This window comes from Corapipo altera, unplaced genomic scaffold (assembly GCF_003945725.1).
Source record: "Corapipo altera isolate COAL_440 unplaced genomic scaffold, ASM394572v1 200, whole genome shotgun sequence".
NCBI lineage: Eukaryota > Metazoa > Chordata > Aves > Passeriformes > Pipridae > Corapipo > Corapipo altera.
The window spans coordinates 1,000,242-1,013,182 of record NW_020884992.1 but is presented as its reverse complement, the minus strand read 5'-3'; the positions used below and the strand labels follow the sequence as shown (position 1 = coordinate 1,013,182).

The window sequence follows — 12,941 nt, the reverse complement described above, 5'->3', positions numbered from 1 at the left end:
GGGGGGGGGGGGGGGGTCTCTGTAACTTGTGCAGCAGAGCCAACAAAACCCAAAGCGAGCCCGACAAGCTTGGCTGTGAAAAGTATTACACAAGCATTCTGGAGACAAAACAGGACGTTATTCAGTCACTCCAATCAGTTCCAAATCCTTGGGGGGGGATGGAAAAATGATCTGGCGCAAAGTGTTCAAACGTTTCCACTCCTCGACTGTCGCTCTAGAGAGGGGTTTTTGGAGCAGAGGGAGAGTAAAACCAACCACAGCTCAAGTCCTGAGTCCTCCTGAGCAGTGGAATTTGCTCCACAGTCACAGCTCCCAGCACTCCCCACTGGCAGCGAGTCCAATTCCTTCGTGTGCAAGTCACATTGCCATTGGAAAAAAAAAAAGAAACCAACTAAGCCAAGAACCTCTGTCAGGAAACAAATTCAAGTACCTGTTGCAGATGGGGTGAGTAAGGAAGACTGAACATTAGCTAGATTAACACTGGCAGGACTGTGATGGTCAGCTGTGGCCTAAGGGACACGGCAATTCCTGACCGAGGCGCGACAGGGAAACGTCCCAAGAGTCAAATGTTATCCCATAAAATCTACAGGTACAAAATGCCTTTTTTTTTTCTTTTTTTTCCTGGTTTTCTTTTAGGAAATCTTCAGAGCTGGCCAATTGAAAGCACAATGGGTCCGAGCACATCATTAGCTGAGGTTGGTCAATGCCACTACTACTTCTCACACTGGTTGTTTTTTTTTTCTTTAGGTTCTAGGAGTTACACCTTTTTTTTAAGAGATCATCTTTGGTAGATGTTCCATTTCCCTCGTCCTTCTTGTAAATCAAGTGCAGTTACAAAAAAGTTTGTTTTTTTTTTTTTTTTGTTACTTAAATTAACCAAAAAATATAAAGTGTCCCAGTCTGAATTTACCTAAAGTTCAGCGACTCCTCCTTATCAGAGTTATAGTTTCCGTCCTTGAAATGGTGAGCTATTTTCCTTCCAATTCCTACCAAGAGGGAAATAAAAGGGATTGTATGTCTTTCTGGTAAAGACAGTCCAATAAAATAAAAATAAAAAAAAAAAAAAAAGGAGTAGTTTGTGGAATCAGGCACTGCTTCACTCCCACTGAACATGATCTAGAGCCACCCCTTTATACAGTGCCACGTCATATCCCTCTGGGATCCTCTTGATCAGAGAGGAGAAAATGTCACTAGAAAGAGCAGTGCTGAAACAATGCACTTTGCTTGGTTTAAAAAGCCCTCAAATCTTAATGTCTGGGCACTTCTGTAACATAAAATCCCACTTTTCCTCCTGGGTCAAGTGGACTGTTGGAGGGTGCACCTAGAATGAGTTTTCTCTGAAGTCACGCAGTGCCACACACTCACCTTGCACACCCACACCCACACACACACACACATCCCACACACACCCCACATGCTGCTACAGTGTCTGTTCGAGTGTCACAGGCTGCGTTCTCTGGGTGAAGGAGCCCCTCTGCTCTTCCTTCCTCGCTGAAGGCTGAAGACAACTATGCCAGGATATTGGAGATAAACTCGTTGAAGCGTTTCGAGTACTGCTCGGGGTTCACGGTGGAGATCTCTGCCCCGGCCTGCAAGGCAGAGACAGAGCAGTCAAACACCCTCCTCCAAGGGCCAGGAGGGATCATGGCAGCACTGCTCTGCTGGGAAAGACCCATAACAGTGTGCAAGCCCTAGGAGAAAGACCAGCAGGTCTAGAGAGACCCCCCATGGAAACTGCTTTTAGCTCCAGCTGCGTCTTCAGACCACGGAGACAAAGCACTGCCTTTGTTTCCTCGTGGTTTACAGGAGATTTAGAAGGAGCATAAAGAAATCATGATGGCTGGAGCTGGGCCAAGGGAGGGTTAGGCTGGATATTAGGAAAATATCTTCTTTCCCCAGAGGGTGGTTGGGCACTGACCAGGCTCCCCAGGGCAGTGGGCACGGCCCCAAGGCTGTCAGAGCTCCAGGAGGGTTTGGACAATGTCCTCAGGGACAGGGTGGGATTGTTGGGGTGTCCTGGGCAGGGCCAGGAGCTGCACTCCATGATCCTGATGGGTCCCTTCCCACTCCTTCTATATAAACTCCACATGGTGGTGGTGGTGGGTCGATGGTTGGACTCGCTGACCTCAAAGGTCTTTTCCAACCTTAACGATTCCACGATTCCATGTCCTGCTATAACCTGGGCCCTTTCCAAGCCCTTTTGGGCAGCTCAGGATTGTTGCCAGGGAACAGGAGCAGCCCCCCTGCAGCCAGTGAATTCCTGCACCTCCCAAACTGGGATGTAAATACAAATCATCCCCAAGCAGCCAGAGGGAAAACCTTTGTGGGACAGTGACGAGCGGAGAGCTGCTCCTGTGCAGAATTTCCAAACTGAGAGGAAAACCAGTGCCAGGAGACACCCCCCAAACACACACAGAGGGCCATGCAGGCAGAGCAGAAGCCCCCCAAGGCCACCCCCCTGCCTGTGCCAGGCTTACCCCATGTTTCACTGTTTTGGCAGCATGTGCAGCTTTCTTCTTCGCGTCGTAGGGCGTGAGGATGTCTATGATGGCCATGAAGTAAACTTCCTTCTTGGGGGCACCTGGCAAGGCAAGAGAGCCGCTGGCACCCCCTGAGCAAAGCCCAGCTCTGTTCCCCTCCTCCACAGACACCCAGCAGAGCTGGCAGGGAAAGCAGAAGGGCAGGGAACACCAGTGGGCCAGCACACCAGAAGCATCACTGCCGCCCGTTCCAGCTCAGCACAGCGAAGGGGAGGGGCAGTCCTGCCACTGCACCGAGCCCAGGGCACCTCCTGTGGCCACCACAGCTCCCCCACAGCCCCACCACACTCACTTTCGTGGCTTTTCATGGCGTAGACGTCGACGGAGGGGTCGAACTCGCCGGGCCCGAAGAACCGGGGGTAGTTGAGGAGGTTTCCGGGGCTGTCCGGGGGGGTCCCGTAGGAGGAGATGGGGTTTCCCCCCAGACCATCGTTCTCACACTCCTCGTCCTCTGCCCGATCCTCCACTTCCATCTCCTCCTGCTCTGCCCGGTCGACGTCGTGGATCCCAACCAGCAAACTGTAATCCATGATCTTCAGCTGAGCTAGAAACTGGGGGAGAGAGAGGAGTGAGAACGGCAGCCAGGTGGGATCAGAAATCCTCAGTCCTGCCCTGCCAGTGCCTCCCTAAGCAAGGGTGTAGAGTGAGAGCTAAACCCTTTTCAGACTCCAGAGAATCTACACACGAGCTCCCAGGCCCACTGCCCTCAGCAGGAGCCTGACTGATCCAGGAGTGACTCGCTCTGCTGCACCCCTGGAGCCAGAGGCCACAGTGAGGATCCAGCCATGGGAGGCAGAGGAAGAGCTGTCCCCCGGGAAACTACCTCCACGTCCCGCTTCAGCTTTTCAAGGAAGTTCTTTTTACTCTCTTCTCCAACGTGCAGCTTCTGACCCTCATTCAAGAAGTCGTTGTCCTTGAACGTTGGGAGATCCTTGGCCTGCAACGAAAAGCCTGTGTCAAATTCTCCAACCCTGGGGAGGGCTGGACCATGGATCCCTCAGGAATCATAACATCACAGAATCAGCTGGGTTGGAAGGGACCTCCGAGATCATCAAGTCCAACCCTTGGTCCAACCCCGCTGTGGTTCCCAGCCCATGGCACTGATGCCACATCCAGTCTCTTTTTAAAAATCTCCAGAGACAGAGAATCCACCACTTCCCTGGGCAGCCCATTCCAATGGCTGAGCACCCTCTCTGGAAAGAAATTCTTTCTAATATCCAACCTAAACCTCCCCTGGCACAGCTTCAGACCGAGCCCTCTTGTCTTGCTGATGGTTGCCTGGGAAAAGAGACCAACCCCCCCCCGGGCTCCCCCCTCCGGCCAGGGAGTTCCAGGGAGTGAGGAGGCCTCCCCTGAGCCTCCTCTTCTCCAGGCTGAGCCCCCCCAGCTCCCTCAGCCTCTCCTCACAGCACTTGTGCTCCAGTCCCTTCCCCAGCCTCGTTGCTCTCCTCTGGACCTGCTCCAGCCCCTCAATGTCCTTCCTGAGCTGAGGGCCCAGAGCTGGACCCAGCACTCCAGGGGTGGCCTCACCAGTGCTGAGTCCAGGGGAATGTGTAGGTTGAATGGACTCTGAGCTCTCTGGGGTTGCACCAGGGTCTTTTGGCTGTTTTTAAGGTGAAGTGGCTCATCCTGTCCACTAAAGATGAAAATGGCATCAGGTAGAGGACAATAATTATCAGTGAATGCTGAGAAACTCAAGGGAGACACAGAGCAACTGAGCTTTGAACACTGTTGGGAAGATGTGCTGCAGGCTGGGAGCTGGACAGCTGGGCTCCAGCCTGAGATGGTCCAACCAGCTCCCAGAACTGAAAAGAAATTCATTCTGCTGGCTTCTGACTCGGGGGAAAGGGGTGAAGGCTTGAGAAAAAAAATAAATGCTTTTTTCCCTAAAGACTTGAGTAAAAAAAACCAAACCCACTGTTTTTTGAGGAATCCACTCACAGCAGGCCCTGAGGATTTCTCAGGGATGTGGAAGAACTTAAACTCCCTTGTGCAGCTGGGAATTAAATGGTTTTGTTCTTAGAGTGACACAGGAGCTTGTGGTGGCTTCATGACCTCGTGTGAATGGTCTGAGACAAGCTGCATATGCAGAAATAGCTCCAGGCAGCAAGTTGGGGACACTTGGGCATGGTGACACCAGAGATTTTGGTGTAAAGGGTTGTTCCCTGGCTTGTGCCAGACATCCCATTTTAGGTCAGCCTGGACAAAACCTGAAAATCCTACATTCCTGTGCAAAACATGCAGAACCACCAGAGTTACTGGTGAGATTTCCACAGGAATTTCAAGGCAGCATCACAGCTGAAGCTCTGCAGAAGCAGAATGCTCAGTCCTAAGTTCCCTGACTGACACCAGAACCCAGACTTAGGACCATGCTGAGACATGGCAAGGGCCTGAGAGGAGCTGGGCTGGTTTATAAAAGCATCTGTTGGAAAATCCAACTGCTGACCTGCCTCAGTTTGGCATTCAGGGAGTTCTAGGGAGAAATCCTTCCATAAAGACACCACTGCTCTAATGTGGGGTTTGGAACTGGTGGGATTGTGCCCCAGAAAGTTCCCCCCCCACTCCTGGCAGTGCCAGGGAAGCACCAGCACCTTCTCCCCCTGAGCAGTTACTGGGCACAGCCTGAAAGGTGGGACAGAAAGAGGTCAGAACTCAGGGCCTGTTTAATATCCCCTGCTCAATACCCCTTTGGGAAAGGGAAATCAGTTGGATCCCATCTGCTTCCAACCACCAGGAGGAAAGAAAGGCTGGCCAGGGTTGCTCCATACCTTCTCTTTATCACTTGCTTCCCTGGACACTGTTGAGCCCTGGTAAAAAAAAAAAAAGATGAAGAAAACATCATTACCACACTGTGTGTCATATTCCCAACAAATTCACTGACAACATGCAGAAAAATTATGGAAGCATTTTTAAAATGAGTGCTCAACCCCCTTTCCACGATCTCCCTGGTTTAGTGTAGGTCACTTGGGATGGGGGAAATGCACCAACATTTGAGCTCCAGGTGATGCTCCACCCAAAGCCCCCAAAACCTGATCCCTGGAACAAAACCCAAAGCCCACGACCCTGCTGAGTGGGTGTTACAAAGCCCAGCTCCCAGCCCTCTGCAGGAGCTCCCAGCCCCACTGGAGCCCTCCAAAGCCTCACCTTCAGGTCATATTTCCTGTGCACAGTCAGCCTGTGGCTGAACACGTTCCTGGTGACCACCATGTAGGTCTCCACCCCGTCCACCGTGAGCCGGTACATGCCCAGGAACTGGGGCAGGAGGGTGTTCCCGTGGCACTCCACGATGAACTGCAGGACAGCAGGGGAGGGAACGGGCAGAGAAGGACAGTTCTGTCACACAGACCCCACCTCTGACACCACACAAGCTCAGCAGGATGCTGGGAGTGACCCTCCAGTTCCAGCCCCCTGACACCGATGGGAAAGGAAAGGAGGCCTGGAACGTCCCCCAGGGCCCCAAGAAAAGGAGTCAAGGCATGGAAAGAACCTCCCAGCCCTCAGCTGAGACAGGGCATCCCATTCCCTGAGCAACCTGATCCAAGGAGTGGCATCCCTGCCCGTGGCAGGGGGCTGGAACTGGATGATCTTTCGGGTCCCTTCCAAAGAAACCCATTCTGGCACTCTCTGACTGTGTGCATGCCCAGCCTGCTGTGACAGCCAGGTGTGCCCTGGCACTGCCCAACTTCCCTCCTCGTGGTTATCTCAGTGTACCTGACAGATGGGCTGGCACATAATGTGGACCAGGGCAGAACATTTCCAGCTGTCCCTCTTTGTCCCCCTTTCCCTGCTCCTCTCCAGTCCCTCTGGAAAGTCTAATGCAAAGGACAGAATTGGGAGCAGGTTTACAGGTCTCAGGTACCAGCAATCCATAATTCATTGATGTCAGGAACTGGGTGAGCTGTGAAGGGGCTCAGCAGCACGAGGAAACAGGCAGCTGGGCCACACCTGGCTCTCAGATCCCAAGGAACTCCATTTTCTCCCACAAAACCTCTGCGGGAGCTCCAACCAGCTGCGAACCTGAGCTCCGGATCCCCAGCAGGTCCCGGGGTGTTTGCAGCCCATCTCCCAGGGTTCCAGACTCACCGTACCTGGTGGTACTTCTTGAGGATGTTGTGCATCTCTGCCACGTCCTCGCTGGACACGGCCTTGATGACAAACCTCCTGTCGTAGGTGGTGAGGAAGCGGGCGCCGCAGCGGCCCTGGCTGTCGCTGTTCACGGGGGCACTGCGGGTCACCGAGTTCTGGGGGGGCAAGCACAGGGGCAGGGACTGGCAGGGGCTCTGCCACCTCCCTGGGGAAGGAAGGGCAGCCTTGGGAAGCGAGGTGGGACATGGGTGAGCGGGGCCAACTCCTGGAACAGACACTCCGGGTGTGTTCCGTTCCGTAACCGTGTGCTGGGCCCGCCTCTTAAAAACCTGGACGGTTTTAGGGCTTCCATCTGGGCCTTTTACCTGCTGACATGTTTTACTCCAACACCTGGCAGGTGTTTTTGAGGGCACTTTTTTTTACTAAAGACACAGAATACACAGAGCTCTTGGCATGTCCTCCTGGAAACGGAACAACAGTCGGGGTATCTCCGGGGTTTAAGGAAAGCCAGAACAAAACAACTGAAATGGCCTGTTGCCTTTCCCATGGCAAAGCAGCTTAAACTGGCCAAAGTGGGAATTCTTTGACAGTCATCCTGCAGCCAAAAGCCACCCTCAGCCCCTGCTATTCTTGCCATGGGACGTAAAAGATGGGAGTATAAATAGCCTGGTTGTTCTTCCGACAACCGGCAGCATCTGTCTTTATATCCCTGTCTCCACCCTTAGCAACGAGACATTGCAGCTCCCCTTCAGACTCACAGCACGACTGGAAAATCCCAGGAAAACTGCACAGCAAGGATCTGCCACGAGCCACCACACGAGCTCTTTGCTCTGCTGCCTCTCCCCAGGCAGCGGGAGCCTCATCCCTCAGTCAGAGCCACTGCTCTTCACACCTGCCGAGCCCAGCAGGTCACCTGTGTCCTGCTGGTCCCCTCCATCACTTCCAAGCTCCACCTTCCATCTCCACCCTGCCCAGTCACCAGCGTTTGCTCAGGAGCCATTTTATCAACCAAGAGCCTCCCACCAGCATTTCCCTGCCACAGGTCCAAGGAGAGAGTGCAGAGCTGTGGCTCTGAAGCACAGCAGTGCAAACACCTGGATAATTTAGCCAGATGCAGATCCAGCACCCCAGGGCTGGACAATGTGTTTCAGGATAGATTATTTTTTTTTAGGTGACAGTCACACTGCTCTCTCCTCTCCCCTGAGCTCTGGAGAGCTGGCAGCAGAGGGAGCCTGCTCAGCTGCAGGCACAGACAGAGCCTGCTGTGAAAAAGGGATTTACCGTGTCACGCTGCAAGTGAGCCGAGAGGTTTTCCTTTCAGAATGAAGCATTTAAAGCTTCTAAAACTTTAATGAAGCGGGGGGAAAAAAACTCCACCGCTGCCAACGGCTTTAGAAAGCGTCAGGAAAATAAAGGCAAAGGGAAAAATCCCCTTGTTTCTTGCTGACATTTGCAGGGGAGCCTGTGCTGCACAGTTTAATCAGGCCCTCACCTCAAAACCACAGAGCTTTTTCTTCTGGAGCTGGGAAGCAGAAATCGTGACCACACAGAGCTTTACCAAACTCAGGGCCCTTCGGTTCCCTTCCTGGCCCTCCCACCTCTGCCACACTTCAGGTGTTTAATGTTTAGTGTTCTGGCTCCATTCCCACTCAAGCCATCACATTTTACCCACCTTGAATTTAGCTCAATTAATGTTTTCTTTTTAAGAAGCTGAACTACCTCAGAGATGGGAGGAACAACCCTTCAGGACAGCAGGGGAAGTGTGAACCATGAAGCTGGCACTGAGAAGCACCAAGAGTGTCGGGCACACTCGGGGAGGGTGTGACACAGACGGGTGTGACGGGGGCACGCACGCAGGACCAGAGGGAAGGGGTTTGGTGGGATCAGCAGGAACAGCCCTGCTCCCACCTCCTCTCCCCACCAGGCAGTGCAGTGAGGAGCAGGATGCTCAGAGCAGTCCCCCACGTGCCTCCCTGGCTGGTGGATCCCAGGGATATTCCAGCGGGTGCCCCGGTCCTGGCGCCGTGCCCGATCCATCAGCGGCAGCGGGAGCCGAGGACACCGGTTTGATTCCCGGCCACCCCGGCCTGCCAAAGGCCACACTGCCACCAAAGCCTCCCTCCCTCTCTGCATGGGCTGTCCCCTTGTTTCTGAGATCCCCAGGCAGCCTCCTGCTCATCTCCTGCTCTGTGGGAGTGGCAGGGTGGCCCTGCTGCAGCAGCAGGAGCTGTGACATCCCTCTCTCTCTCTCTCTCTCCCTGGATTTAAGCCCCCAAAAAGTCTGTCCCTTCCAAGGCCTTAGGGGACGTGTCCCAGAGCAGGAGCCACCCTGATACACCCAACTCAACAACACACACACTTGTGTGTTGCTTTACAGATTCACCTGAATCTGTAAAGCAACACCAGACTCATTTTCCTTGCAGATGTTCCACGCTGGATCTCTGTCATCCTCCAGCTCCTGCCTTTCCACTGTGCCTCCTATTTCACGCCCAGGTTTAAACTCCCCAGAGCAGGGACCATCTTCTCCTTCTCCTCTTGCCCAGTGCTTGGCACAGCAAGCACTCCTGCACTGCTGTGGGCCCTTGGGTTATGGTAAAACCACTCAAACCACGATTACAAACCCAGAAAAGCTGATGATAACAATGTTTGTACCCTGCTTTCTCCACCAGTTTGGTTATTCTGTCCTAGGGAAGGGTGTCAGGAGGGCAGGGAGGGAAGAGCTGGTACCTGGTAGTCCTGATCATCGATCCCAAATCTTTCCCGGAGGTTCCGGAACACCAGTGGACAATATTCCTTAAATTTAAAGCGACTTGGCAAGTTCTCCCTGGGGCAGAAAAGATATTTGTGTGTAACAACCATCAGCTCGGTGAAATCAAACTCGATTTTTCTCCCGCTTCTCCGCCAACCCCCCTGGGATATCCCACCCCCTCCCACCTCCAAGGGCCCCACTCTGCAGGTATTTTCCCTCACTAGGGATGTCTGGATGCCTGCAAAAGCCATCTCTCCTGACTGACAGGCTGCCTGGGTGAGGATGCCTGTCCTGCAGAACAACCTCCTCTGTCACAAGCTCAGATCTGACAGGATCATTTCTCTCCCTGCCCCTCCTTTGCTGCCTCGTGCTGTGCAGTCCCACAGCTGCCCCCTGCACGCTCTGTTACTGGGGAGGATGAAGGGCTGCAGGAGAAGGGAGGTGGGTGGGCTCTGATTCCAGATCCCATCAGATCACTCGTGTGTCAAAGGAAAGGTCAACGTGCCACAAACCCGGAGCGTGGGGGGAGAAGGGGGGGAATCAGCTCCAGCCTGGCATGTTCCAGACTCAGCTTTGCTGCCAGGCTGCCCCCGAGCACAGGACAGTGGGAACACACAGCATTCCCTGTCCCTGAGAGCTGCATCTGCTCCCTGCCCTGCCCTGATCCTGCCCAGAGAGGATGGTCCTGCTTGGACACGGTGGGAGATATTTTGGCAGCTCGTTGTGGGTGAGAATCCTTTGCACCAAAACGTGGGAAACTAAAATCTACGTAGGAGAAGAGGGAAGAGCAGATACTGCACGTTGTAAGTGCCAGGGAAGGCAAACTTTCCAATCACACTCCCACTCTCCAAAGCTGATCCCTGGGAAACTCAGTGAAAACAAAGGATTAACCAGGGAGTGCTGCAGCCCTGCACTCACACAGAGCAAGGGTGGGGAACACGGCTCTGAGCACCAGCCACCACCAGGGCTCCAGAAGGGCTTCCAAAAACGGATCTTCTGGGAAAAGGAGATGGGAGTAACTCCACAGACACCCCATGGGCCAGGGGCACAGCACAGCCTGAGGGCTGTCAACAGTCTTATCCCTCAAAGGACAGAAACCAAGCCACAAAAGAGCATCTCAGTGACAGACTGATCCCTGCCATGTCCTGGTGAGGGGCCCGAAGAGGGCACAGGCTCAGGGCTTGTGTCCAGCCATGCCAGATCCTCTTGGAATTTTGGCTGGGAACAACCCAGAAGGCCTTCACCACCCCTGCTGCCCCACAGCAAAGAGCTCCCATTAGGGACCAAGAGGTTGGGAAGCACCTACTTACTTGTTGAATAGATGATTGTCCACCTTAATCTTACTGTAGGCTTTAAAGTCATCGGGCATCAACATGACAGGGACGGGGACATTGCTGAGCTCGTTGATCTGAAAGAGAAGGGAAAAGGAGACTCAAACCTCTGTTCCACTGCCCTGCAGGGACTGTCAGTGGACTTACAGGGATGCCAAACACCCCAGAGGCTGGTTTGGGAGCACTGGAACCCATCAGACTGGAGCAACTGTGGTTAAAAGCCACAGCACCCTCTCATTCCATCATGTGCCGAGTCCTCACCTCCTTCCATCCTTTCACCTTCCACTGACCATCCAAGACACAGCTGAGAACCCAGACAAACCTACAGACTGACAAACAGCAGATTTTATGTTTTCACTAAGCCCCCTTTGCCTTTATTTAGGAAATGTTGCATCAGCCAGTTTCTTAACTAGTTCTCCCTGTTACAGATCACTGATGACCCAAGTCTTGGCCGTGGATGGGCTCTGGGAGCTTTGGTGCAGCCCAGCACAGCTCCCCATGGATGCTGTTTCCATGCTTGCTGTCTCCTGTTGCTCTTATCCCACCTTCTCTGGAGGGATGAGTCACTCCACTAGATTGTTTTTGCTCCTTAGTCATGTGTGGCAGCCACAGGAACACAGGGAAGCAGAAGAATGAACGTTCAGCTACTATTGTAACAGACAGGCTTGTGCTGCAGCACCCAGCAGTGACAGCACTAATAACAATAATTAAAGAACAACAGAAATCCACCTCTGGGCTGTGTCTGGCTGCCCTGCCCCACACAAGCCCGTGCACTGACAAGGCTGTGCCAGAATCAAGAGCAGGTCAAGAGGCACCGTGTTACTGAGGGCCCTGGTGTCATCCACTCCCAGGGACTCCAGAGCACTCCCATCTCACTGAGCTGCTATAAACAGCCTGGATTTAGGAAGCGATTTCATTCCAACTCCGTTCCCATAACTACTGTGCCAAGCAGGTATTGCTGGAGAGAGAGGCAGACAACACTGGCAACAGCAGGGTTTGGCTACGAGTCAGGCCTGGGGTCTGTTCCCAACACCAAAATCTTCCGCAGGTCAAGTGACTTCCAGCACGCTTGGAAAGCTGCTGGAAAACTTCCCTGCTGTCTGGGAACAGGGGCCAAGTCATCAGGCTGAGAGGGAAGGGACTCCAGCTCTGGGATTCCCCGTTCCCTGCGTGCAACAGGACACACATCCCTGCCCAAACTGCTGCCACATCCCTGCCCAAACTGCTGCCACATCCCTGCCCAAACTGCTGCCACATCCCTGCCCGACCCCGCCAGGACCACAGGATCCGGAGACGTGCTGAGCCATTTCCATGAGGTCCCTGTTTATCACCCCCTTTTCCCCCATCACGAAAAACCAGACCAGATTTAACACACGTCAAGACTGGAGAGAAAGACACATCCACAAAAAAAAGAGATGGCTATTTTCAGAGCCAGCCATCCCACACACACCAGATAAGCGGGAAGCGAACCGGCCACGGCTCTGTTGGGAGCAGAAAAGGGGCTCTGCACAGCCCTGCCCTGTTCTCCCTTAGGGCAGCACAAAGCACTCCCATAAAACGCTCTGGGATGTATGGAAAACGCTGCACAGGGGAATGAATAAATAATGTCACCCCCCCACAGCATCAGCAACCCCCACGGAGCAGGGAGGGCAACGCCAAGGTTCAGTCCTGCACTGAGCTGCTCCCGGAGCCAGAGGCAAGGAAAGGGAGGAGGACTCCGGGTGAGGAAGGGATCTCCCAGCTCCCAGTCACTGCAGGGAGCTGTATCCCAGTCCCACGCAGCAACCTCCCCTCGGGGTGAGGAGAAAACAACTAATTCTGTACCAAGGCAGAGGCGCTGCCTCCAGCCACTAATTATTGCTGTCTCCCAGGAGGGGAAGCCCGACGGGGCGCAGCTCCCGCCACACGCCCGCTCCCAGCCCTCTGCCTGCTCCCAGCCCTCTTCCCGGCTGGGGAAGGCACAAACGAGCCGTTCTCAGCTCCTTCCCGAGCGGAGGAAGGGTGCTGACGGCTGAGAGGGAACAGCGACTCGGAGGCTGGCTCCTCCCCGGCAGAGATTCCGACACAAACGCTTCCCGGCGGCTCCGGGTGCCCTGCTTTCGGCACAAACCTCAAAGCGAGCGTGGCACTTGTTGCCGCGCTGCTGACTGGCAGAAATGGTGCACAGGGATACCTTGTGTCCCTTCAGAGGTGCTCCTGCTCCTCCCGGGATGGAACAGCCACAAAAATCTGCAT

The 12,941-nt window shown here is 54.0% G+C and overlaps 1 protein-coding gene across 2 annotated transcripts in view; it reads right to left on the bottom strand.

Annotated features, from left to right (window-relative positions):
- Positions 1-621: 621 nt before the first annotated feature.
- PIP4K2B (phosphatidylinositol-5-phosphate 4-kinase type 2 beta) overlaps positions 622-12,941 on the bottom strand; it is an 18,535-nt gene continuing 6,215 nt past the window's right edge. Inside the window, exons 2-11 of one of the 2 annotated variants that reach the window (XR_003531454.1) lie at positions 10,686-10,783; positions 9,354-9,450; positions 6,629-6,781; positions 5,685-5,831; positions 5,309-5,347; positions 3,364-3,477; positions 2,833-3,091; positions 2,478-2,581; positions 1,410-1,589; positions 622-986 (exon numbers count right to left, since the gene is read on the bottom strand). Coding sequence is in view for 1 of the 2 variants with exons in the window: in XM_027666336.1 (XP_027522137.1) it covers positions 1,509-1,589; positions 2,478-2,581; positions 2,833-3,091; positions 3,364-3,477; positions 5,309-5,347; positions 5,685-5,831; positions 6,629-6,781; positions 9,354-9,450; positions 10,686-10,783 (1,092 nt within the window). In the remaining variant the exon portion in view is untranslated. Of the gene's footprint in view, positions 1,590-2,477; positions 2,582-2,832; positions 3,092-3,363; positions 3,478-5,308; positions 5,348-5,684; positions 5,832-6,628; positions 6,782-9,353; positions 9,451-10,685; positions 10,784-12,941 lie in introns of both variants that reach the window. The other variant, XM_027666336.1, reaches the window with a different exon arrangement.